General features: G+C 44.3%; 1 protein-coding gene across 3 annotated transcripts in view; it reads left to right on the top strand.

The window, feature by feature from the left end:
* Window positions 1–22,646: 22,646 nt before the first annotated feature.
* The window catches only part of Lipc (lipase C, hepatic type), a 128,421-nt gene continuing 124,060 nt past the window's right edge, over window positions 22,647–27,007 (top strand). The window contains exon 1 of one of the 3 annotated variants that reach the window (XM_021173401.3): window positions 22,647–22,933. In XM_021173401.3, the coding sequence (XP_021029060.1) occupies window positions 22,849–22,933 (85 nt within the window). In that variant the 5' untranslated portion in view covers window positions 22,647–22,848. The remainder of the gene's footprint in view (window positions 22,934–27,007) is intronic. The other 2 variants (XM_021173402.2, XM_085844770.1) reach the window with 2 other exon arrangements.

Raw genomic sequence — 27,007 nt, 5'->3', positions numbered from 1 at the left:
CAGGTTATCGCCAACAGATGTCTTCCCAGCCTACATCACAGAAAGTCAAGATTAGAGAGAACTCACCAGCAGCCTCGCTGATCAAAACAGACACCCTGTCACCTCCTGATCAGTGGGAAACACGTGAGAAACAAAAGCTGAATGTTCCGCCTCTCAGGACCTAACACATTACCACCAAGAAGACAGCACTGAATAAATTCTGTTCCCTTTTATGCTCTATGGAGTCAAGAGACAGAAACTCAACCCTCAGGCTCATGGTATTGTACAAACCACCCTAAAGTGTCCAACTGTCACAGCACATCATCCAATAAATGTCTTTTAAGGGCACCTCCAGGTACCAAGCTAGGCTCTAAAGCTCCACAAAAATAGATCCTCCTAAAATCAAGTGGCATAAGGTGTTCCTAAGCCCTCTGAGCAGATGAGAAAATAAATGCACACTTGCCAAGGCTTATTCAGTCCCAAAGTCACTGGATTAGAACTCAGTGGAACACTGGCTCGTGACCATGTAAGTCTTTCTGCACTGGGGCTGGAGTTCCTGTGTTTCAAAATGGAGAGACAGAAAACAGCTTGAAATCAAAGTCTCAAGGGCCAGGTTCGCTTGTGTTTAGAGTTCCAGGTGTCACCCAAAGGCAATTTGTTTTCTTATTCAGGAATACCTATGACTTCTTTCTTCCCTGTGACAAAAATATGGCCCCAATCTCTACACTCACTGTCCCAGGCATCTCTACACTTCACCCATTACACTTTTGAGCAGGAAGGTCAAATTTGCAAGGATATGTTTAGCTTTGTTTGTCTAGAGTTTCTCTCTATAGACTGGTCCAGGCTGCCCTCCACATCACGATCCCCCAGTCTCAGCTTCCTGAGATTATAGGCATAAACCACTATACCCAGTTTATAAATGACAGAGAGCCCAAATAGTATACACTTAAGCAATAAACCATTTAATTACATGTGTAACAAGAGATGTGACTATAACCAACCCCAAATTGCTGCCCCAACTCAAAACTGCCATAAAAGAGCCAAGATCTCTGGCAAAGTGTGTCTGTGTGTCTCTGTGTGTGTGTGTCTGTGTGTGTGTGTCTGTGTGTGCGTCTGTGTGTGTGTATCTGTGTGTGTGTCTGTGTATGTGTGTGTGTCTGTGTGTGTGTCTGTGTGTCTGTGTGTGTCTCTGTGTGTGTCTCTGTGTGTGGTGTTTTTATCTGTATGTTTATGTGTCTGTCTGTCTGTGTATGTGTCTGTGGGCATCTATGTGTTTGTGTGTCTGTGACTGTGTGTGTCTGTGTGTATTATATGTGTATGTGTGTCTGTATGTGCATCTGTGTTTGTGTTTGTGTGTGTGGTGTGTGTGTATCTGTGTGGTGTGTATATGTGTCTATATGTATGTTTCTGTGTGGTTTTGTGTGTCTGTGTGTCTATATGTGTGTCTCTGTGTCTGTGTGTGTCTTGTGTCTCTGTGTGTGTATCTGTCTGTGTTTGTCTGTGTGTGTTTGTGTGTGTGTGACTGTATGTGTGTGTTTGTGTATGTGTTTCTATGTATATCTGTGTGTGTGTGCCTGTGTGTCTGTGTGTATATCTCTCTGTGTGTGCTTATCTGTGTATTTATATCTCTCTGTGTGTCTGTGTTTGTGTCTGTGTGTATGACTGTGTATGTGCCTATGTGTATATGTGTGTTTGTGTCTGTGTGTCTGTATGTGTCTGTTTTTGTGTATGTGTGTCTATGTGTCTGTTTCTGTGTGTACATGTCTACGTGTGTCTGTGCATCTGTGTGCGTGTGTGCATTTGTGTGTGTATATGTGTGTTTGTGTATGTATGTGTCTGTTTCTGTGTGTACATGTCTATGTGTATTTCTGTGTGTCTGTGTATCTGTGTGTCTATGTATCTGTGTGTCTGTGTGTTTGCATGTCTATGTCTGTATGTCTGTGTGTCTGTGTGTGTGTGTACATCTGTGTGCATGTGTCTGTGTGTGTGTGTTTCTCTGGTGTTTGTATATCTGTGTGTGTCTGTATGTTTGTGTGTCTGTGTGTGTCTGTATATGTCTGTGTGTATGTGTCTGTGTCTATGTATGCATCTCTGTGTGTACCTGTGTATCTGTCTGTCTATGTGTGTTTGTGTGTGTCTCTATGTGTGTGTTTGTATGTGTTTGTGTATCTGTGTGTCTCTGTGTGCCTGTGTCTGTGTCTCTGTGTGCCTGTGTCTGTGTCTATGTATGTGTCTCTGTGTACCTGTGTATCTGTCTGTCTATGTGTGTTTGTGTGTGTCTCTATGTGTGTGTTTGTATGTGTTTGTGTCTCTGTGTATCTGTGTGTGTGTTTGGGTGTGTCTCTGTGTGCCTGTGTCTGTGTCTATGTATGTGTCTCTGTGTACCTGTGTATCTGTCTGTCTATGTGTGTTTGTGTGTGTCTCTATGTGTGTGTTTGTATGTGTTTGTGTCTCTGTGTGTCTGTGTGTGTGTTTGGGTGTGTCTCTGTGTGCCTGTGTCTGTGTCTATGTATGTGTCTCTGTGTGTCTGTGTATCTGTCTGTCTATGTGTGTTTGTGTGTGTCTCTATGTGTGTGTTTGTATGTGTTTGTGTCTCTGTGTATCTGTGTGTGTGTTTGGGTGTGTCTGTGTGTGCCTATGTTTCTGTGTCTGTGTATATGTCTCTGTGTGTGTATCTGTGTGTGAATGTCTGTGTGTGTATGTGTATGTATTCACGTGCATTTGGAGACCAGAGGTCAGCCTCAATGCCGCTTTTGTTTTATGAGACAGGGTCTCTCACTCATGGTGGACTCGGTGATTAGGCTAGGCTGGCCATCAAGCCCCCAGGGTCACTAGCTCTGCCTCCCAACATTAGAATTACAAGAGTATGCCATCACATCAGCTTTAAAAAAATGTATTCTGGAGGATTTGACTCAGGTGCTCAAGTTTGCATGAAAAGCCAACTTCCCAGCTCCTAGAACAGGATCTTCCTTTGTTTCTATTCTACCATCTTTAGACATGTCACCTCAAGGCTGATAGATGCCTCTTCCGTTCTCATTTCATTTCCTCGAACTTTGGCTGAAGTCAGATCCTAGTCACATGACCATCCCAGCAGCAAGGGCAGCTGGGAAGATAAGAATCTGTTATTGACCTTCACAGGGAGACTTAAGGATGCACAAGGGAATGTTTAGAATGCTTATCTGAAGGTTATTCTATGGACTCTGCTCAAGTAATTGACTTCTGCTTATGATCAGAACCATACATGAATTCTTTCTGAACAAGAATATAGATCTCTTAATGTTTATATTGATAAAAATGTGAACAAAGGGATGTTGCTGGTAGAGATGTAAATTAATACAGTCATTATGGAAACAGTAGAAAGGTTATTTAAAGAATTAAAAATATAGAAATCATAGGATCCAACAATCCCACTATGGAGTGTATGTGTGTGTGTGTGTATGTGTGTGTGTATGTGTGTGTGTCCTCCTGCCTTTGCCTCCCAATGGCTGGGGTCACAGACATGTCTTTATACCCAACTTATAAATCTTTTCTAAATTATAGAAAATAAAACCAGAAGTGACAATGAGCCTGCCATCTCTCCCTGTCAGTGTCACTTCCCCGCTCCCCCGGAAGGTTTCCTGCTCCCTGCTCATAGGTTCAGCTGCTGTACTTCCTTCTGCCCTCCCCCCACCTTTATGACATTGATTTGACTCTTCCTCCTTTCTCAGAAAAGTCTAGCAAACCGGGCCTGAAGTCTCCATGGAGTTTACATGCACTCGCACAAACAGCATGGAGATCCTTCCGTGTGAATTATCAAGTGGAGTCAGTTCGTTGTCATTCAGAACTCTTTAGTGCAAGGCTGCTGTGTTTACCTCTGTGTTACCTGCTTTCAAGCCCATCCTCTTCCAGTCCCTTGCCTTCCCAGTGGCCCTGCTCCTTTGTTCTTGTTGTCTCCTTCATTCAGAAAACTCATCAGTCAGTGTCTGAATCAAAAGCCACCTTGCATCTCGGCTGACGGCAGGACCCAGCGGGTGTTGTTATCCCTATACAGGCTTCATCTCTTTGAGAAGTGAAGGTTTGTTTGAAGTGAATGGTGCTTCCAAAAGCCCACATCCTCCTTTGGGCTCCTTCCTCCTGGGCAGCACTGTTACTCAGAAGTAGAGAGGAGAAGGGGGGAATCTGAGGCAGGCTACAGGTTGCCTGTGCGAGGGACTCACACCTGGACTTGGCCAGCCTGGACGACTGGACATTTGCCTTCTCTGTGTGGATTTGGATCTTTGAGGATAATATAAAAGAGGTTTGCAAATTTTCTGTCCTAGCGATTATGCTTAAAAGTTACATAAGCTTCCCTTGGCAAGAGCCTAGCTCAGAAGCACAACTGGCTCCCTCTGCCAATGCCTCTTACGGGCATCATTGCTGGAGGGAGTGGGGCAGCCATCACTTCTGTTGCCATGGCTACTGCTTTGGACCAGAGCATCAGCTTGTCCTTGGCCCAGCTCCTGTGCCCAGCTACCATGCCCTCTGCAGCATGTCCTTTCACCCATAGCATCAGATGAGAGCACAGGCCTCGTGACTTTAATGATTCTGATGTGGATGAAAACCCAACATTCTGGGTCAGTGGGAAAGGTAAAACCATGTTTAAGGTTTGAGGTTTCCTAGTTATCAGCTTGAGGCTCATCAAGTTTATCTTTTGACCACAGAGGGTTCCGAACTAGATATTTAACTCATTGCTGAGAACTATAAAGAACTATGCAACGTGTATTTGATAAACAACTTCATTTATGAAAAGACTATGTTTTCTTCACCTTTATTTTCAACTCCTAAAGTTTCTTGTAACATACCTCGTAGCTTTGTCTTTAAAGTGTGTTTTACATCCTCTTGAAGAAGAGTCATATATAAAGAAAATGTAAGTGCAGTTATAAAAAATTCTATTGAATTCTATTAGGATAGGAGGAAAATAATCATGAAGGATTTGGAGGTCCAGGAAGGGAAATCTGCATAGCACAAAGTACTTAGAGCGTATTCTGTGGAAAATCAAGTAGAATCATTTTATTGCATATTTCTGCTGAAGAAGACTATCAATGCAGGAGTGGTTTCAAGAAACTTGCAATTTCTGAGGCCAGGAAATTGTTCTGGAAGTAAAGCATTTGCTGCCCAAGCACAGGAACCTGATTCTACCAACAGCACCCACATAAAAGAGCTGGGGCACACTTGGAATCCAGCACTGGGGAGGTGGAAACAGAGGGAACCCTGAGGCTAATAACCCAGCCACTCTAGCCTCCTTGGGGGATTTCAGGCCAAGTCAGAGACCTTGTCTCCAAAACCACAGTGGACAGTGTTTATGGAAAGAGTTGAGGTGGTTCCCTGGCTTCTGCATGCAAGAGGACACATGCACAGACATGCACACAAGCATGTGCACACGTGCACACACACACAGAGAAAAAGAAAGAAAAATGGAATTTCTGGTAGAATTAAGTATAATGGCACAGCAGGAACCCAGAAAGTGAAGGGAAGTTAGCTGAGGTTACTGGAAATACCCTGTCAAAGGCCTGGAGGTGCCACACGGACAGACCACTCTAACAGGGAGGTACTCCTGGGGGCTCCAAACAGCCCTGTGTCCTTCAAAGGATAGCACTTGTTCAGACTACCCCACATGTGTGTGTCAGGGGTGACTAAGAGGTGTTCTGCTCCTGTGTTAAGTACTTCTGACACTAATCATCAAATCGGCCCAGTCAGGAAGAAGTGGCCTCACAGCCCTGAGGAAATCAGGTTTACAAAGAGTCATTTTGATCCTCTCAGGACTTTCAGGAGAAGGTTTTTTATCACTGCTTCTTGCAGATGAAACTGAGAAAGGTCAAGTTATCTGTGTAGGACCACATGAACAGGAAATGAAAATCCCAGGATGTAAGCCGAGAGCTGTCTGCTCCTGAAAGCAGAGACTATTTTCTCTGTCACTGCGACATTTCCAAAGCTCATATTGAGAACACAGGTTCAAGGCCCATTCCGGGTGCCCTGCCTCAGAACTCCTGGGGAGAGCCTTAGAAATGTTATGTTTAACAGGACAGCAGAAAACAGTTCACCCTTGAGAAGCCTAAGAAAATTGCCCAGTCACATCTGGTAGGAAGTGAGCCCGTATCTTATGGGTGATGGAATAAAGCTATCAAGAGACTCTAAGTTCATACAACTGAAGATAAGATACGTGGTTCTGAAGCTGTTTCAATTATAATCTTATAGACTGTTACTCCTTGGTCGGGTATGTAGCATTGTCTGATTGAAGGTTATCCAGACTAAAATACCAAGAACATTTTGAAAAGTTAAAAACAGACTCTAATTTAAACCTCAGACTTTTTTTTTTAGCTTTCCTCTCTGCCTCATTTGACCCTGAGAGTAGAAGTGACTATACATCAGGTTTGAACTGCAATTTGAATGGAAGCAACCGTCCCAAAAATATTGCCCACAAGAAGCACTGGAAAGAAGTCCACTGCTTTGTGTCATTCCACATAGCTTCTCATTGGCTGAGTGAGTTCCACCACTCAGGAAGTAGACTAGCAATCATGGCTTGGGTTGTTTTCCTTGGTTTCCTTCTCCCTTGCCTGAGGAAAAGAACTGAGGCACCTTGTGGCCTGCAGCTCCAATGCCCAATGCAAAAGCAAATGACCCATTAGTACAAGCTACGGATTTAGCTCCCTAAATGCAAGCTCAAAGCAGGGATTCCTGTCAAACTGTGAAGCTCCACAGTGCAGCCAGAGTGGGATGACATACTGACCTGCACCCAGAGAACATACAAAGGGCTTTGGATCCCCGCTTCCCAGCAGCCTTTACTGTAAGTCGTTCCCATGATCTCACATTGGAGACATGATCCAACTGTAGAGCCTATTATCCGCATGTTGAGCCTAGACCTCTGTGTGACCTGCTTGCTTTATATATCACTTCCAGGACACTGGTGCTGCGTGACACTCCACTGACGTCTGTAACGCTAAGCAGCGCAGTGCCATGTTACAAATAGCTGGCTTGCTGTGTTTTCCTCTACTTCCACTCCAGACTGTTCCAGCTCTTGTTTAGCCTTTGCTAAGTCTCTAAGAGGTCAGCATGTGTGTTGACATGATTTTACAGGTGAGGGGATGGGAAGTTTGCTCACAGAATAACTAAGAGACTTAGAAAGTCCACAGCTAGTAGCTGAGATGTTATCTTGTATCATTGTCTCCCAAAGGACTTCATATACTCATTTTTAAAAAACTGACCCATTTCATTATATTCTATTTATTTTCTTTTACTTTTGATGTGTTAGGGTCAAACTTCTGTGTGATAGGCAAGTGTTGGTCCTCCTAGCTACATCTCCATCCCTCAACAAATTCTCTAATAGGTAATACATAAGACCCAACGATGTGTGTGTTGCTTTGCAAACAGGTATCCATAGCAACAAGAGCAGCAACAACAACAAGATGCAGAAATGATAAAATGCAAAGGTTTATTGAGGAAACTCGTACCATGAAAAGAAAATCATTGATAAACTTGATATCCTATGAAGAGAGTTTTTTTTAAAGATTTTATTTTTATTTTTAATTGTGTGTGTGCATGTGCATGCATACAGGTGACCTAGAGGCCTGTTTGGTTTGGTTTTATGTCTGCTTGACGTAAGCTAGAGTCATTTGGTAACAGGAAATGATTGAGAAAATGCCTTCTCAAGATTTACCTATAGCCAAATCTATTGGGCATTTCTTTTGATTAATAATTGATGCAGGAGGTGTCATTGTAGGTAGTGTCACCCTCAGAAGGCAGCCACTGGGTGTATAAGAAAGCAAACTGAACAAGCTGTGGAGACCAAATCAGTAATCAGCATTCTGGTTCCTCCAGGGTCTCTGCTTCAGTTCCCGACTCCAGGTTCCTACCTTGAATTCTTGCCCTGCCTCCCTTCATTGATAAATTATGACGAAGAATTATAAGCTGAAATAAACCCTTTTTCCCCACAAGTTGCTTTGGTGTTTTACCAGAGCAACCCTAAGACAAGGCCAGAAGAGGGTGTCAGATCCCCTGGAGCTGAAGTTACAAGTGACAGAACTGCCAGGCATGGGTGTTGGGAACTGAACTTAGGTGCCCTGCAAAAGCTCTATGTGTTGTTAACCACTGAGCTCTCTCTCCAGTGCCCCCAACCACTAAATTTCTTGATTTTTATATAGAAAAATGACTATCTTTGGAAATGCACCTTGAAGTACTTAGGTATTTAGATATGAACTTCTTCTCAAGTGGTTTGTGACATATGAACTTATTCTCAAATGGTTTGGAATGTTTTCTATATGTAGAAGCAGAGTGGACGGTAAAGAAAGGAGTGGAAGGTAAGCTGGGCTCTCGGCAGAGGCTGTAAGCTCATTCACCTTTCAACATTTCTAAAATGGGTGTCAACTGCCAGCAATTATACCAAAACTCTATGCAATGGGGCTAGGTGGGAACTTAAGGGGGAAAATGAACACCACCATGTATTAAGTGTGAGCGGTGTGGCCAGAGCGGTGTGGGAGGTAGAGATCCAGATCCACAGGTGAAAAAATGAACTAAAATTCTGACTTAAAATCTCCTGAGAAAAGTCAACATGGAAGTAGAAAATAATAAATAATAAGGACCGAAATAATCTAGATAAAAGAAAATTAATGTAGATATATAAGTTTAAATGTTCGTTTTCTGAGCAGATAATCAGGTAGATGGCTAGAGAACTGGTTCAGTGTTTAAGAGCAAACACTGCTCTGGCAGAGGACCCAGGTTCTATTCCCAGCACCCATACTGGATGACTCACAATTGTCTGTAACTAGTTCCTTGAAATCTGACACTCTCTTCCAGTCTTCTCAGACATCTATACTCATGAGCACAGAGACATACGCATACACATATGCATAAGATAAACTGCAAAAATATCTTTTTTAAAAAGAGATACATAGAGAATATTTTGAAAATGAAAAGGAATATATCAATAAAATTGAAAACATTCATGTAAAGGTTTTTTTTTAGGTATGGGCACACTGTGCAATTTATGATAATCAATTTAAAATGCTTTAAGCCAGAAGCACAACACAAAATAAAAGTTGGGATGCAGAAACCAGGAAAGTAAGAATGCAGGAAGAGACTGAGAATAAAGGAACGTGTACAGTCGCAGGATCGCGTGCCCCACAGAGGCTCCTGCTTCGTTCCCAGATGATGACACGATTTTGTGAGAGTGTTGAAACTTCTGGAAGCTGGAGACTAGTGAGAGACAATAGGCCACTGGCAGGCAATTGAAGGGATGTTATCCCTGGCCACTTCCGGACAGGCCCCAATTCCTGTTCGTCATGATCTGATCAGGCCATCTCCATCCAGTACAAGCTTCCTCCCCACAGTACCTTACACAAGCCCAGGGGAAACCAGTCACAGGCGGAACCCTTTGAAACCATAAGCCAAATTAATTTTTTCCTCCTTCTGTTCTTTTTGTTGGATATGTTTATCACAAAGATGCAAAAGTGGCCCATACTAACTATTCCATCTGCAGAAAGGAAGACTGGGATCTAAATACAATCATTCTCTTAGACTGGAGATGGCTACGAGGTTAAGAGCTCTTGATGTTCTTGCAACCCATTTCTGGTGACTCACAACCACTTATAACTCCAGCTCCGGAGCATGTGGTGCTCCGTTCTGGCTTTCACAGGTACTCACTCACACTCACAAGGATGTACTCCTACACACACACACACACACACACACACACACACACACACACACCACATACTGCACACACACAAACATTCACACACCACACGGCACACACTTTACACATACATTACATCAACACACACACAAATTCAAAATAAATCTTAAAAATTTACTCAACAGTATCTCTACATACTTGTGAAGAGATTCTTTCCAAAGAATCAGGTCCAAATTATTAGAAAATATAACCTGATGTCCAGTCTGTTCAGGGAATAAAGTCTCACCCTCACCCACCAACCTGAGAACACACCCACAGACACACTCACAAATGCACATGCATGCACTTGCACAGACATACAGTGACAAATAGGCTCAATGACAATTCTAAAAACAAAAAAAGAACCAGGGTCAAGCTTGGGAGAGTGTCCCAAAGGAGTTATTGAGTAGGTGACAACATTGACATATGGATATAAAAACAAAGCAAACGGAGCAATTACTGATCTCTCCTACGGGCTTGGAAGGCAGGAACAGCTTGCTTATACACACACAGGCAGAAAAATCACTTTTCCGTGCAAGTATAGACTGTTAAATGACAGTGTGTGGTGACCAACCAAGGAAAATTCTAGTAATTCCAGGATCACAACCACTCAAAGAATAGCTTTGATTCAAGAATTGCTTCTTGTGTGAAATTTAAAAGAATAAATTGAAGAAATAGAGACACTAAAGATGTTACCAAAGGAAAATATTATAAATCTGACTGCATGGGGGGGGGGGGGTGGCGGGGGGGGGGGGAGAGAATCAAAGCTCTATCCATCAAAAGTACAGGAGGCACCTGGGTGGGATGAACTGTAAAGTGGGAGGAGATACCTACCCTGCAGATAGCGACAAAGCACTAAAAATGAGTACAGAAAACACCAACTGGCCAGCAGAAGAGAGGTGAGCTGTTTACAGCAGAGGGAATTTGAACGGCCAGTGACCCACACAGAGAGACATCCAACTCCACTGCTAACCAGAAAGCTGAAAATGAAAACGAGCTACTGTTTTGCATCCATCAAACTGATGGAAATGGTATCATTTGACACCAGGAAGTGGGATGATAATGTGGAAAAATTGGAAGAACATTCACATTTTATTAATGATGTGTTCATTGTGATAACCACGTTGGAGGATAAATTGTCAACATCTATGAACATTAAGGGATGCATATCTTACAGCTCAGAAATTTTACTCCTGGGAGAAAATACTACAATATCAATATCTGACCCCCTCCCTCCCTTCCTCTCTCCCTCCCGCGCCCGCCCCCAGATAATGAATGCCCACAGCAACATTGTTCACATCAGCACAATAACAAAATGAATTAACAATGTAAGTATCCACCAGTCCAAGGGACAAACTGTGATACACTCACGTGGTGGTGCCATTTATGACAGCTACTAGCAAAGAGAAGTTTCAAAGATAGAGTGCTAAACAGAGAAAGAAGATTGCACACACACACACACACACACACACACACACACACACACACGTCATATTAGTTGTTTCTCTAGCTACTGTGACACAATATGGAGCAGACACAACTGAAGGGAGGACCTGAGCAACATCTAGGTTCTTACGTTCCCAGCCTGGTGTGTGTGTGTATGTGTGTGTGTGTGTGTGTGTGTTGTGTATCTTCAAAAATAGCAGGATAGTTTTACAGAAAAAGAAAGGAGAGAAGGAAGCCCAAAGGGTAGTGGGGACAGGAGGGGACATTAGATCAATTCAATGTGAAAATTTAGTAACTATAGATACATAGGTGTGAAAACTGCCACAAGAGTGGATTCTTTAAGAATCTACATGAAAGAAGTAATTACAAATACAGGCCATCCTTTGTGTGTCTAGCACCGTTGTTCACAACAGTGGCATCCCACTGCAGGAAACCTAATGAAAATAGTAGGTAATTGAGTAGATTGTGGTATGTCTATAGAATTCAATAGTCTATAGTTGTTATTCTTGAAAGTGTTTGTGCTAGAGCTGGAGGGATGTCTCAGTGGTTAAGAACACTGCTTGTTCATAGGAGATGGGTTCAGTTCCCAGCACCCACCTGGTGGCTCACAACCATTTGTATATAACTCCAGTCCCAGATGATTTGACACCATCTGGCCTTCATAGGCACCCGTCATGCATATGGTACAGAAACGTGCAAACAAGCAAAACACCCATACACATAAAATAAAATATTTTAAAAATGTAATGTCAATGAAACTTGTTAATCAATTGTCAGTATGTGCAATGCTAACAAGTTTATACATTGTTTTACAGTTATGGGTTTTGGTACTTCTGAATATTTCTAACACTATAAACAAGTTTAAAGGATGGTATTTTTGTTTATTGAAAATGGAGGTTGCTACCTGGAAATAGAATGACAGTGTCTGGGACAAGGAAGGGCCTAATACCAGAAGAGATCGGGTGAGAAAAGGAGGGTGGGGGCGGGTCTCTACTTATAGACCTGTGTGGAGTTGCCAACATAATATTTGTATTAATTCTTTGAGAATGCCACATATGCATACAGTGTATTTCAGTCACATTCACCCTCACTCCTCCCCTGAACTCTTCTAGATAAACCCTCATTCTCCTAACATCCCTTTCATCTTCATGTCCTCTTAAACAAATAACCTATTTTTTAAAAAAATAATTCACTGAGTCTAATTTGTGCTGCCATACACTCATGGGTACGGGGCCATCCACTGGAGCACAGCTGACCCACCAGGGACCACAGTCTTAGAATTAACTCTCCTTCCCCCAGAAACCTTCAATGCAGCTGTATCTGGGAAATATTTATATTTCACAGATATATATTCATTTTGACATATCTGCATCAAAATATCCAAAGCGTTCATCTTAGATGCAAAATTACTGGCCTGATTATGTTTTCTTCCTGTTCTTTACACTCCTTGTTTTTTCAATAATAAACACTTATTGATTTTATAATAGAAAATGTTATGGAAAACAGAGCACTCACCAAAATAAGAATTGATTGATAAAAGATTTATATTTAAAAAAAAAAACTAATCATGAGTGACACTCACAAAATTGAAAGAAAAAAAAAAACCCTGTTTACCAGCCCTTAGGGGGGATTTTAACTTTCTTAGATGGGAAGTAATTGAAATGGTGGCACTGTCAAAATTAGCACTACTAAGGACTTTTTTCAAAGAGGGAAAATATTTCTATCAAACGTTATAAAGATCATAAATAGCTAATTCAAATTTGTAGAATAAATGTCAAGATCAAAAAGACAAATGAGTAGAAGAACAGGACCACGCCCACAGGGGAAATACAGTTAGTAATAAACATGGTGCAAAAGGATGAATTCTCAATAAAAATCACAGGCATGGAAAGGAGGATGATTTACAGATTCTAAAAGAACAACAGGAAAACACCGAATGCTAACATCTCCCAGGAGAGAGTTGCCTAGAGGTTGCCTCATCTATTCACTGGTAAGCCTGACCTCACCCATTTACCAAAACTGTCACTGCTAAGAATTCACCCTCAAGAAGTAATTCAGCAAAATCAAAATGGTCTCTCAGCATCTCTATGATTTCTAGATGCTAAAATGTCCCCTAGAGGAATCCCATCTACACCCCAGACCTCTGTCCTCAGGGATCTGCAGGGACAAACCAGGACAAAGCAGATTTCCCTGGGAGGAAAATAAGGGATCTGGAGGGGACATTAGATCAAGGAGAGGGGCAGCAGGGAAAAGGGGAGCCACAAAAGGGAGTGTCAGTTGTCTGAGGTGAACTGCCACAGGGTCAGATGGGAAACACTACTTCAGACACAGGGGTGTTTCATACACACACACACTTTCATGCCTTGTGTGCTGGTTAGCATGAAATGCCCATGAACCATCACCAAATAGAACCACTTGAGAAGAAGGTCTCAATTAAGGGAGGGCCTGCATCAGATTAGCCTGTGGGCATGTCTTAGGGCGGGAGTGTCTTAAGAGTTGATTGATGTAGGAGACTCATCCCATGGTGGGCAGCACCATTCCCTAGGCAGGGGTCCCTGAACTGTATGAGAATGGAGAAAGCTAGCAAGCAGACAGCAGGGATGTGTTCACCCTCTCTGCTCTTGACTGTAGTAAAGCCTTGCTGAGTGCCCTCTCCTCCCCACCAGCCTTCAAGCTTCTGCAGGAGTCATCCCCCAGTTTCCACATTGAAACTGAGTCTGATCAGTCAATCCACGCAGGCACCCTGCTAACAATTCTCCTGAGATTGAGGGAATCCCCATCTATCTAACCCAAAGAGAAAACACAAGCTCTCAGAAGCAGGTATGTTAGATTTTTGATATTGTGACAGTTACCTAAGAGAAACAATTTAAAACGAGGAAATGTTTGAGCTGGCTGGTGGTTTTAGGAATTAAAGCGCATGCTCAGCCTGTTCCTGGCACTGCACTGAGGCAGGGGATCATTCTGAAAGGGTGTGGAGGGGCAAGTTGTTCAGCAAATGATGTCCAGGAAGCAGGATGTCGTCAGTCTGTGTCAGTAAGTACTTCTCCTCCTTTGAATCCACTCCCTCTGTGCCTCCGGTCTCCAGCTCACATTCAGGGTGAGTCTTCCCCTTTAGTTAATGGCCTCGGAAATGCCCTCACAGATACCCAGATGTGGACCTTAGGAATGCCCTAGGTGCTTCTCTATCCAGTCAAATTGACAGTCAAGATGAATCACTGAAGCAGTTCCATGCCAACTCCTCCTGGGGAGGGGCTCTGGGGAGGGTCCAGCAAACAGTTCTCTCTAGTGTTGGAAACATGATAGCAACAGGGCACACACACATGCTACACTCTCTCTGTGGGACACAGTACACAGTGTTTGAGAGACCAAGAATAGACTTGTAGGGAAGTCCTGTATTACATCACTCTGGTGAGTCACCCACAAGCCTTCGTGCCCTATCCTAGCAACACTGGGAGGAGGCTCCAGGGTGGTTTCCACTCCCCCAAAATAATTGTTTTCTCAGATCATAAACTATAGAACTTGATCAAATGACTCATTTAATTTTAGAGTTATCTAGTTGATGATAGTTAATGAAATTTACTCCAAAATCAAAAAGTAAATATTAGAGGTTGGGATTGTCCTAATTAGCTTCAGTAGACAATGTAACACGGCCTAGAGTTGTCTTCGAGGAGAGCCTCTCTTAAGAAATTGCCATCAACAGATTGGCCTATGGGGTCTATGGAGAACTGTCTTGATGTTTTAATTGATATAGGTGGGCTCAGTCAACTATGCGCAGCACCATCCCAAGGCAAGTAGCCCTGAGCCTTTTAAGAAAGCTACCTAACCACAAGCCAAGGAATGAAGCACAGCATGTGTGTGTAGGTCAGAAAACAACTTAAAGGAGTCAGTTCTCACCTTCCACTATGTGGGTCCTAGGAATTGAACTCATGGCACAAGGCTTGACAGCAATTGTCTTTTCCTACTGAGCCATCCTGACAACCCTTGCTTTTCAAAGGTGCCCAGGTAAGATTTCTACAGGAAATCACATGCCAAATGATGGCACTGGAGCAGGTGCCTGCAGCACAGCCTCATTCTGTCTACTTCCTGTTAAACTCGAAGCTGCTTGGGACTTTGCTCTGAGTCCCACCCCTCCTATTGGATACATACATACATACATACATACATACATACATACATACGTAAATTTTATAACTTATATAATTTCATACTACTACCTACAATATCTGCATATTTTTCTACCATCAACTGGTCTCCTGTGCCATTACAGGACTTCCCTCTTTTACATAGTTGGGAAAAGGCTGTAGAACTTGTTTTTATAAGAATGCATCTGGCCGGGCTGTGGTGGCGCACGCCTTTAATCCCAGCACTTGGGAGGCAGAGGCAGGCGGATTTCTGAGTTCGAGGCCAGCCTGGTCTACAAAGTGAGTTCCAGGACAGCCAGGGTTACACAGAGAAACCCTGTCTCAAAAAACCAAAAAAAAAAAAAAAAAAGAATGCATCTGATATATGCATGTGCTCAAATGTGTGTGCTCGCATGTGTGTATGTGTGTGTGGATTACAAAAAATACAATTCCATTTTTAAGACCTTAGATGTGTGTGGAAATCTCACAAATAAGTCCTACTCTATTTAACAAAAGTGTTCTCGTTGTATGAACTTTAGAATCAAACCTACAGAGTTCAAATCCCTTTCCACCTCTGACTACAGCAAGGATTTGGGTAATTCTGTAATCTGTTTGCCTTTCATCTTTGCCCATCTATAGAAGGGTAATAACGCCTGCAACCAGGACCCTCCCTGAAGCTCAGATGTACTCGAATAGAGTCTGGCATTGTGCAGACAATTCAGAAGTTGTCCCCTAAATTGTTAGCCCCTGGTATTAAGCATCCCTGGAGATCAACTACTAACTTGAAATTGATTGCTGAGAATAAAAGGGAACAAATGGAAGCCAATTCCCAGCTTCCTGCAGCCATGAATTGCAGGTGCTAATCCTAAAAGGCCTTTGTGAGGATCTAAGTCACGTGGCATGTAGACCTGCTGTCACAGAAAGGCATGGGCCATTTCTATTTGACACCCAGGGTGACAACAAACTCCCCGGAATGAATGCCTGGTGGTCAGGAGCCTGGAGCCTAGGAAGAGAGCCAGTGGCCCCATGCTGGTTTCCTGCTTAAACTCTTGGTTTGACCCCATCAGACACAGCAACCTGTGCCTCAGTTGGTCTCTGAAGGACCCAGTACCCCAAGCACAAGCAGCACTCACTCAGATAAAAAATGCAGAGAAGGTGTGCCACAAAGTCTATACCATGTCCTCGCTCTTTCAAAGAACCCAGAAAGCCCAAGGGAGCAGCAATCGCCACTGCTCAAAGCAGTGGGGACACCATCCACTCCCCTTTGCTTCTAAGTGTAACACAAAAAGCTAACATTCTCCTGGGGCTGTGCAAATCATAAAATGCTTCACTGCTACATAGGATCTACACCAGTGGTTCTGATGTTGCGACCCTTTAATACAGTTCTTCATGTTGGGGTGACCTCCAACCATAAGACTAGTTTCATTGCTGCTCCATAACTAATTTTGCTGTTGCTGTGAATCCTAATGTAAATATCTGATATGCAGAATATCTGGTATGTGACACACACACACCCCCAATGGGTCACGACCAACAGGTTCAGAACCACTGGTCTAACCCCAAAAGCAAACTGCTGGAACTTGGAGGGTTGGAGCTGTCCCTCTGTTTTTTCTGGTTGTTTCGCATCCACAGCTGGAATCCTGATAGGAGGAGTCAGTTGTCTGACCCAGCCTGAGATGTCTACAAAGGAGCTAAGGGAGGGTTTCCAACCCAACCCTCCTTCAGTGCTAAGGGGGTGGGAGGACATGGTTTACAGAATTCACCTCAGTTCACACAACCAGTTAGAAGACAGCTGATATGAAGACACGCCTACTCACCAGGGTGAACCCCTTGGGTAAATAAATGGATGCTGAAAATGCTCAAAATGGTGAGTTCAGAGGGCTCTGAGATGGCTCACAGGGCAAAGACACTGGCCACCAAGCCCAGTGACCTGAGTTCAACCAACAAACCCAAAGGGGAGGAGACAACTGACTGCCACAAGTTGACCTCTGACCTCTACACATGAGCCACAGATACCCATATGTATCCATGCATTTACAAACTAACAAATATATATGTATATAAAAGTTTGAATGCTCATACCACCTCATTCTTTTAAGTAGTCTAAAGCAGGCTATGCCTCCCCCCCCACCTGTTTATTTACTCTCCTTTTCTTTGTTTCCTAACATTGATAAGGGAAGGGGCAAATTCCAGTCCAGTTCTTTTTCAAGTGAGGTCGTGCTCCCTGCCGATGCCACGGATGAGGCTTTCCTGTGTGCTTGGCTGCCCTCCACTTGTTTTTGCTCACATAATATGAGAATGTCCGCCCAGATCAATCGGTGACCCAGTAAAAGCTTAGTTGTTTACTCCCAAGATCATCCCAGGCAACCAGAAACCAGATGAGAATGGGAGAGGGTACAGTCAGGCTGGGAAGATGGCTCAGTCAATCAACCACTTGACTTACCAATGCGAGGAATAGGTTCAAGCCCTATGACTCGCATAAAAAAGCCAGGGGTGAGGGGCTCATGCTTGTAAACCCAGTGCCAGAGAGACAGAGGCAGGAGAATTCCTGGGCCTCTCTTACCAACCAGCCTAGCCTAATCAGAGTTTCAGGTTTGGTGGGAGACTGTCTCAAAACACAACATGTAGAGTGCAGAGGAGCCCCATCTAAGGTTGAAGTCACACGCGTGTGTTCACCTGCACACATGTGAACACAGTACGTGGTTTCCCTCGTTGTTGAGCTTCACCTCGGTCCCTGCCTTCCCTCCTCTGGGGTTGCTCCTCTTCAGCCCCACAGAGTATTTATTTCTTGCTTCCTGATTAGTTTTCTTATCACTGTGACTCTAAAGGAAAAGATTAATTTCAGGTCATCAAACACCAGACTCTTGAAATTAGCATTTCTTTAAGGAGCTCTTCAAATTAAAAGGCCGCTAGAATTGGGAACATTTTAAAAACTTAATGATAAAAACATTATTTTACAAACCAGAGTGCAGTGTTGCCCAAATTAGAATGGTCTTTGAGGAACTGTGTTAGAAAAAGTGGATGATGGTGGTAGTCCCTTAGGGCTGCACTCATGGGAAAAGCTGGCAGGAATCTGTTAGGTAGGACTGGACCGGGAGCTCAGTTGATAGAGGCCAGGGGGCGAATTAGTGACACTCTGAGTTCTAGGTCCAGGGGGGCATAAACTTGGCATGATGCCACTCACTTGTAACCCTAGCATTTGGAAGGCTGAGGCAGGAAGGTCAGAGGTTCAAGTCATCTGTTCAAGCTATAGCCTGGGACATATGAGACCCAGAGTCAGGTAGAAGAGAGAGGGGGAAGGAAGAGGAGGAGGAGGAAAGAAGGGAGGGAAGGAGAGAGAGGGAGGGAAAGAAGGAAGGAAGGAAGGAAGGAAGGAAGGAAGGGAGGGAGGGAGGGAGGGAGGGAGGGAGGGAGGGAGGAAGGAAGGAGGAGGAGGAGGAAGGAAGGAAGGAAAGAAGGAAGGCAGGCAGGCAAGCAGGCTGTCTTTTTCTAGGCATGGAAAAAGCTGAATGGATCTATTGACTATATACATTGAGGGTGTCTAAGACATTATAGTCAGGCCCTGAAGGTCCAGGAGTGGTTCTTTCTACTAAGGGCACATCACGCTCATGCAACTATCTTCATAGATTATATTGGACACCCCTCCCCCACCCCCCACATGTGGACATTTATTTGCTTACATGGCATTGAGCAGAATAAGCGCACACACATACACACACACACACACACTCTCTCTCTCTCTCCTAATGTTGCACAAAGAGAGCTCAGAGGCTCAGCTGGTTTCATCAACTGACTGTGCATCTAAGCAGCTCTCTCCGAGTCAGCATCTTGGCTGTAGATTTTACTTTAGCTCAGGAGAAGTTAATTCAGTTGTTCCTGGGATGAGCCCAAAATAAGTCACTGTGATTCACTGTACCTCCTTTATGAACAAGGCACTCACCCCACATATGGATCTCTAACACTCGTCATGGACTTGTATAGAGGTGTGACTCTTAGTCTACATATGCTGATACACAAGCACCTTTGCTGTCTATAGCTCATCTGAAGCAATGGCTCCAAATGCTTGTTTTCAGGCGTCCCTGGGTTCTTTCTCTCTATCCTTCCTGTCCAACCCCAGTTATACCACAGTTCTGGATCAGACACAGTACTTGGGTATGAGTTGAAGGGCAAGTACTTAGTCCTCTATAATTTACTCACAAGATGGATACTGAGTGTCTGTCTGTCTGTCTGTCTGTCTGTCTATCCTGTTGTCATCTTGACCTATTGACTTGGAAGGCTCAGCATGGCTCCAACCCAAGGCCAGGAACGCCCTTCTGCATGATGGCGCACACAGAGCATTTTCTATCTAGGTCTTACCTGCTCCCAGGCTTTCTACAAAGCAAGGGACCATCCCCTCTGCTCTCAATTCCAGGGGCAAGTCTCCCTCCCCCCACCACCTCTAAGGTTTGGATGCTGTCTTTCCAGTGATGAGGGTGGAAGACCCCTTTGTGTCCCTTTAAAACATTTTAGCCCAGCTCGGTTTTTCCATGTCCTAGGACTCAAGGGTGTGGTACCGTCACTAACAGACTCTTACCATCAAGTTCTGGAGGTTAACCAAGAACAACAGGGGCAGCCAGTAATGTCTGTGGAGCTACTGGTAGCTGATGGCTGCTGAAGGAGAGAGGATCAGTTTTCTTTGGGGATCCCCTTGCTCCAGGGGGATGTCTAACATGTGTGCGTATATGGACAACAATAAATAGACTTAGCTTTTAAGACAGAGCACATGTAGTTAGGAAGTAATGGTGGTTGTGGGGACATTGGAGGAGAAGGAAAGGGGGTATATTTTATTTAAATGCATTACATGTAATACATACTATACATACATTATATGTATATCATTTATGTATAAAATTCAAATGAAAAAAAGAAATTTAGTCCTTTCCTGGTCTTGGTCAGTTAGTGGTTCCCTAGCCTGGGACCTCGTGGTTTAGGAAGATAAACTCTACATAGACTTATTTTACTTTATCCTTCTTATGTGGGAGAAAGGACAAGTTAGGGGAAAGTAAGTGAGTATCGTAAAATATTATCTCAGGCTGTGCTATCCCCACCTTAGAGATGAGATGGTAGATGTTGCTGGTGTTATGTAACATTCTGCACAGATACCAGAGCCAGGAGACAGGCAGGCTCACTGTATTTGCTAAGTTTACCTGCAGAAGGAGGTAGGGATTGGGAGTGCTTGCTGCAATATCCAGAAGAGAGGATAACAGGGTGATGGAAGAGGGACCCAAGGCCAAATGGTCTTAGGGGTTTGAAGATTTAAATGTTTAATGTGAAAAAGTGGAAGTGGAGCCTGCTTAACCATGCAAAACAGGAAGGAGACACCCCCAAATCCAGAACCCAGGCCTTCAGGAACCAGGATGGCCCCCGTGTTTCAGGAAGGAAGCTCAGACACAGAGCACACAGGTTTGGGTTGGGATCAAGACCATTCACAGCTGCGTGCGTACATGCTTGTGGGCGTCAAATGCTGGCATCCGTTGTCTTTCTCAATCAGTCTCCATCTTGAGTCTCTCACGGGGACCCACGGCGTTCTAATTATGCAAGGCTGGCTTCCCAACAAGTCCCAGTGATCAGCCTGGCCCTGCCTCCCAGGCACTGGGTTTACAAGAACATGCTCATGTCTGGCTCTTTTAAAATGTGGATTTAGGAGATCAAACTCAGGTCCTTGTGCTTGTACCGCAAGCAGTTTCCTCCCTGAGTTGTCTCCCCAGCTCTCTCAGAGAGCTTTTAAGCCAGCCATTAGCAGACAACAGTTGGCACTTTGTCTGCTAACTATTTCTACCATCCACTGGAGTGTCTAAGAGCCAACTCACAAGCCCGCCACAGAGCAAAACCTGAATTGCTCCTCATCCCCCTGCCAGACTTGTTTCACTCATCGCTTCCGTGGATGGTAACCCCATTCATCTATTTGCTGAACCCCAAAGCCTCCAATCATTCTTCACTCCCCTCTCACCTCCTCCCTCCCAGCAATCCAGGGAGTCTAGTAGTCCCACTTCTAAACAACAGCCCAGCCTCCATCCGGGCCCAGGGTTACATCACACCAGCCATCGTCAAAAGCTCCCTGGCTCAATCACTCTTCAGTCAGCTCTCCTCTTTAGCCTTGCTCACATGCAAAACAACACAGATCAAATTATTTGCTCTTTTGTTCTATATGTCTGAGTCCTTTATGTACCCCCTTCAGAGGAGTCTCCCTGCTCACGGGCCATCACACACCAAGCATGTTCCAACCTCAGGACCTTTGCCTTAACTGTCTGAAACTTTTTCTCCCCACAGACTGGCCCCTTCACTTCCCTCAAGCCTTGGTTTCAGGTACAACTTCTGAGCAAGATTCACTTTGACCACTCTGTTTAAACCACTGCCTTCTCCATCATCCCTGGTATTTATTTGTACTTTATTTTGTATTGCCAGGTGTCATCTAGCACAGGCTGACTTTGAACTCACTGTGGAGTCAGAAATGACCTTGAACTCCTGACACTCCCACCTCCTCCTGAATGCTGGGGCTATAGGCATGTACCACCAAAGCCATTGTACTAGGGATCCAGCCCAGGGTTTCACGCACGCTAGGCAAGCACTCTACCAACTGAGCTATGTTCCCAGCCAAATAGTTCTCAAACATGCATCTCTGCTTTCTACCATATAATCCTTCTCATGCCCACATCGCCCATGGCACGTAAACTCCACAAGGACTGGACTGCTTGCCTACTTTATTCACTTAACTATTCTTTAAAGCCAACAACAGCGCCTGGTACACAGTGGTGTTCAACACACAGCATTTATTTGTTCAGTGTGTCCATACTAAATCAACAAATAGAATTTAAATCATACTAGAGAGCCAAGAACTCTGCAAGAGCGCACATCACACCCTCTTTCCTGCATGCTTTTGCTGAATGAGCTTGCTCCACAGCCCTCTACTCTTGGCTGGACATTAATTAACCCAGTGAGTGCGTTTATTCTGGGGTATCTCTCAACGGGGCCCTCAGCAAGACTCTGGTCTTTGCTTCTCACCCAGTTCCTTCTTAACCTGACCTCACCAGGCTCCAGCTCCTCTTTCAGCTATAAGACATTCTGCCCCATCACAATTACACCACAGGTGCCAGAAACATGGCTGAACTCAACAGGAAGCAGAGTCCTTGGGGATGGGAGCTTTCATCTCTCTTTGGGATTGACATGCGACTAGAAAGACTAGGACCATGACACCACCTCCCATTCAAGTGCTATGGGGGGGTAAAGCAGGCAATAATACAGAGGTCACCTAGCTGACCTTTGATCAAATGTCCAAACACAGCACACTGACTCTCAATTGATTGATTCTGAACTATGAGCTTGGCTCAAGAGAAAAGAAGACCTGGTGAGGTGTTTTATTTCCAAAACGTATCAAGATTAAAAAGTGCTTCTGTGGGTCAATCTAGATATTGATAGATTTGGACTGGGAAGGTAAAGAAAGTGTTCAAATTCTAGGTAACGTGTTTTAAGGTTAATAATTAATGGGGGCCTTCCCCAGCTGAGCACCAAGAAGCACTCTGGTCTCTTTAGTTCTAGACATTAGCAAGAAGACCTCAGACCCCAGGTGAGGCCAGAGACATGGGAAATCCCCTCCAAATCTCCATTTTCCTGGTGTTCTGCATCTTTATCCAGTCAAGTGCTTGTGGACAAGGCGTGGGAACAGGTAAGTGTTTATCTTTTCTCTAGAAATGGCCATGAATTTTGTTTTTTTTGTCTTGACTGTGTTGCAGAGATTTACATTGGGATGGGATCTGCTTCAGAGCTCATGAAGTGGTTCTATGAGTAGCTCCCAAGGTACCCAGAGCTGTGCAGCACTTCGTAAAAGAGACCGAATTTTCAAAAAGCTGCTCTGAGAGTAGATGACGAAAAAAAAAAAAAGCCCCTGTAACGGGCAGTGTGGCCCTCTTACAGGTGTCATGTGGACACTGTGGGAAAAGTTTTTTTTTTTTTCAGCAGACAATGACCTGAAAGACTTGGGATCATCCTTAAAGTTCATTTGAATTCTAATTTGTCATCTGGGAGCCATCAAACGCTCTGTCCTATTAGGGTTGTGAAATCGCCTTGCTCTCTCCCAAGAGAAGGGAATCTGAGTCCTGTTTCTAATCCTGCCTAAAGCAGAGATGTCATTGCATGTTTCCTAGTCTTTACATTTTTCTGGCAAAGCTTTTCTCCTGAGCTGAAGGAGCCACAATCAGTCTGCTTCATAAACTACAGTGATGGCTAAGGATAGACTTCCATGCCCTGCCAGGCAGATGGGGTCCAGGTTCCTGGCTGAATGGCGTGTTAGATCAGTAAATGGTAGGATTGACTGGACAACTTGACCAAATTAGACAGGGGTTTGGAACCTTGCTTCTGTGCCCATTGTCATGAAGATCTGCTGGCCCAGAATGTTTAAAATTTTTGATGGATGGATGGATGGATGGATGGATGGATGGATGGATGGATGGATTTGGAGACAGGGTCTGTGTAACCCAGGCTAGGGTCGACATTGAGATCCTCTTGAGCACTGAGGTCACAGACTTGAGCATCTATATCCACCATAGACTTAGACTTTTCTTTCCTCAAGGATGTACTTGGGGCTAGAAAGATGGTTCAATGGTTAAGTGTGATTGCTGCTCTTCCAAGACTTTTAACATGAAGGGATGCTGAATTTTGTCAAATGCTTTTTCAGCATCTAATGAAATGATCATGAGGTTTTTTTCTTTGAGTTTGTTTATATAGTGGATTACATTGATGGATTTCCGTATATTGAACCATCCCTGCATCCCTGGGATGAAGCCTACTTGATGGTGGTGAATGATCATTTTGATGTGTTCTTGGATTTGGTTGGCAAGAATTTTATTGAGTATTTTTGCATCAATGTTCATAAAGATTGGTCTGATGTTCTCTTTCTTCGTTTGGTCTTTGTGTCCCAAGCGAGGTGTAAAAAAAAAAAAAAATCAAGGACCAACTCCTGAGGCCGTCCCCTGACCACCACACATGTGCGGCGCATGCTCTCCCACACCCATGCACATGTTACTTACACAGTCATGGAGCTCAGAAACAAAGGGCGTGTGCTCCCCGTGGGAGTGAGTGTGTAGTGGCTCAGAATCCTTCTTTCTCTCTCAGACACATTTCATGTCTCCAACCCTCCTGGCACTTAATACCCATTCCCACATTTAAACAGGAAGCTAAAAATAAACATGACGGAAACAACTGTAAAAATGAAAGTTCAGGGTTCACATTACTTCAATTCTGTTTTCTAATGTGATACCCGTCCACTAAGATTTTTTTGCTTGTGTTTAAAAATTTATGAATAAAACAGATTGTGAACTGTAAAGCTTAAGAATTTGCTTGGCAAGTAAAAATTTGAGTTCACACCAGAGTATTTTTATTGTATTTGACGATCTTAAAGTTGGATGTTAGTCTTTTTTTTTCTTTTAAAAAAAAAAAACACTGTCCTTTAAATCTGTCCATTGCTTTAAAACTGAAGAATGAGTTGAGAAAACAATTACTACTTTTTCATTAACATTACTGAAAATATTTTTATATTATGGGCAGAAGGGAATGGAAATGATCCACATATGTGTCAAATCCAATGTATGAGGCAGCCCGCTGAGTGTACTGAAGGCGATCAGTTATGGGTGTGCATGCTTCTCCACCACAGCATGGTGTGCCATGAGTCCCACTGGAGAAAAGTGATCATGAAAGAGCTCGTGCCCAGCTGCCTGTGCATACCAAGCCTGGGGTGGGGGTGGGGGTGCGTTTGTGTGGGGTCTTGCAAGCTGGCATCAGAGAATAAGAAAGCAAGGCCTTCCTTGGGCAGAAGCACAGCTTCAGAGATGATAATGTGCATGTGTCTTCCAAGCCTGAATAGCCTTCTGAGAGTAAATTATCTAGGGAGGAGGAAGAAGAGACAGAAATGAAGATGGAGAGCAAAGAGGAGAGAAGATAGGGGAGGAGATAAGAAGACAGAGGAAGAAGAGAAGGAGGGAAAGAAATAGAGGAAGAAATAGAGATGGAGGAGGAGGAGGAGAACAGGAAGGTGAAGACAGAGGAGAGTGATCACGAGCCAGCACATGCACAGGGCTGGTTAAACTGCAGCTGACCATGACCAACCCTCAGCGACAGAATCGCAGCCACTGCTAAGTCCACCTTTAAATTCAAATGCCGACTACCAAACATTTCAGAAAGTTGGTAACGGTATGGTATTTGGGAATAGATGACTTATTAATGACCATGAGATGCTCATAGCGCAACATTGGGGATCTTTATTCAGCCCAGGTGGTGGGTTTCAGAGTCCCAACCCCTCCCGAGATACTACCAAGGCTGTGTGTAGGTTGTGTTTTGAGCCGGGGACACAGAGTGGTTCTTTACCTCTTGGTAAATTGTGAGAGGCACCTCTGACCTCAAAAAGAAAGTTCAAAACCAATTTATCTAGCTGCTTTAAAAAATAAGTGTGAGGAAATGTGAAATGAAATATATCAGGGCAGGAAAATAGGGTGGAATATCTAATATACTGAATTATTCTATGTATCCTACTAGAGGTTGGAGGTTTGTTTAAACATATGCAGAGTTTAAAAGCAATGGTGTGCTCTGTGGGCAGGAGTGGGATTTTAGTGCATAAGAAGAAAGGAAAGGATGGAGAGAAGAAGAGAGGAAGGCAGGGAGGGAGGAAAAGAGGGAGGGAGGGGCACAGGTGGGCAGGCAGGTAGGCTGTGTACTTACAGCTAACTTAGGCCTAAGTCTGAGAGGTATCCCACTGGTTACCTAACATATCATTTCTTTGATCCCCAGCTGGGGAGGAGGCAGGTCAGTGTAGGGTTTGCCTTGACAGGAAGGCCACAGAATAGAGGGACCTTGCACTCACCAGTCAGACCTGTCATTTTCACTCATTCTTGCAGGCCCAGCCAGCCTCAGATCACTGCCCTAAGGAGACTTGCTGATTCCTGATTTGTAGCTATTAGAGGAGGTAGGCAGAAATGCAGCTCACACCCCCAGGATGAACAGACCCACCATTTCACAGCAGCTGCAAAACGACCCCAGCACTGTGCGGAAACCCCCCTTCCTCCGAAAGAGATTCTCCTGCTCACTGGCAAACGTCCTGGCCTTGTAGTCCAGTGAAGCCAGAACCCTCCTGATGGGTGTCACCTAGATAGGACAGGCCAAGGACCAGAGGACAGACAGCCGACTTTGACCCTGACTGCCTTCCATGGGGACCTAGCACTGCACGGGAAGAAACTGAAGAGCCACTGACGGCCTTCAGTGCCTGCAAACTGACCTAAAAACACAAATCACCCAGAGAGCGCCCAGCCAAAAGCCAAAATTGGGTATCTAGATTCCCTCTCTGGTCTTCCCCTCCCTCTGCCCTATTTAACACACCAGCTGCCATGCTGGGTACTCACAGACGACTCAGCAGGAAGACAGGCTGCCCTGATTTATCCTGGTCCACAGACAGAGCGGAGCAACCCCAAATGCATCTCCAAGATCATATTTCTGATATCGATGGTCTATACAGGACTAAGGGGCCAGCAGTTCTCACTACCAGGAAGGTGGCTGGTCACTGGCTCCAAGAAGGGTGTCCATTTAGAGTCAAGACTTCTCGGTGAACTGGAGTCCAGCCTGCCAGGAAATGGGATTAGCAGAGCGAGGGCAAGACATCCAGACCCCCGCCAAGGGGGCACAGGCACCGCAGTGAGTGAGCCAGTTTTGCAAGGGGCAGAGGAGCCATAGTAACTTTGGCAATGCTGGGGCTCAC

This window comes from Mus caroli, unplaced genomic scaffold, assembly GCF_978045245.1.
Source record: "Mus caroli unplaced genomic scaffold, Mus_caroli_1 scaffold_11, whole genome shotgun sequence".
NCBI lineage: Eukaryota > Metazoa > Chordata > Mammalia > Rodentia > Muridae > Mus > Mus caroli.
Note: the sequence above shows the minus strand (reverse complement) of the source record. Positions and strands in the feature narration are given on the sequence as shown.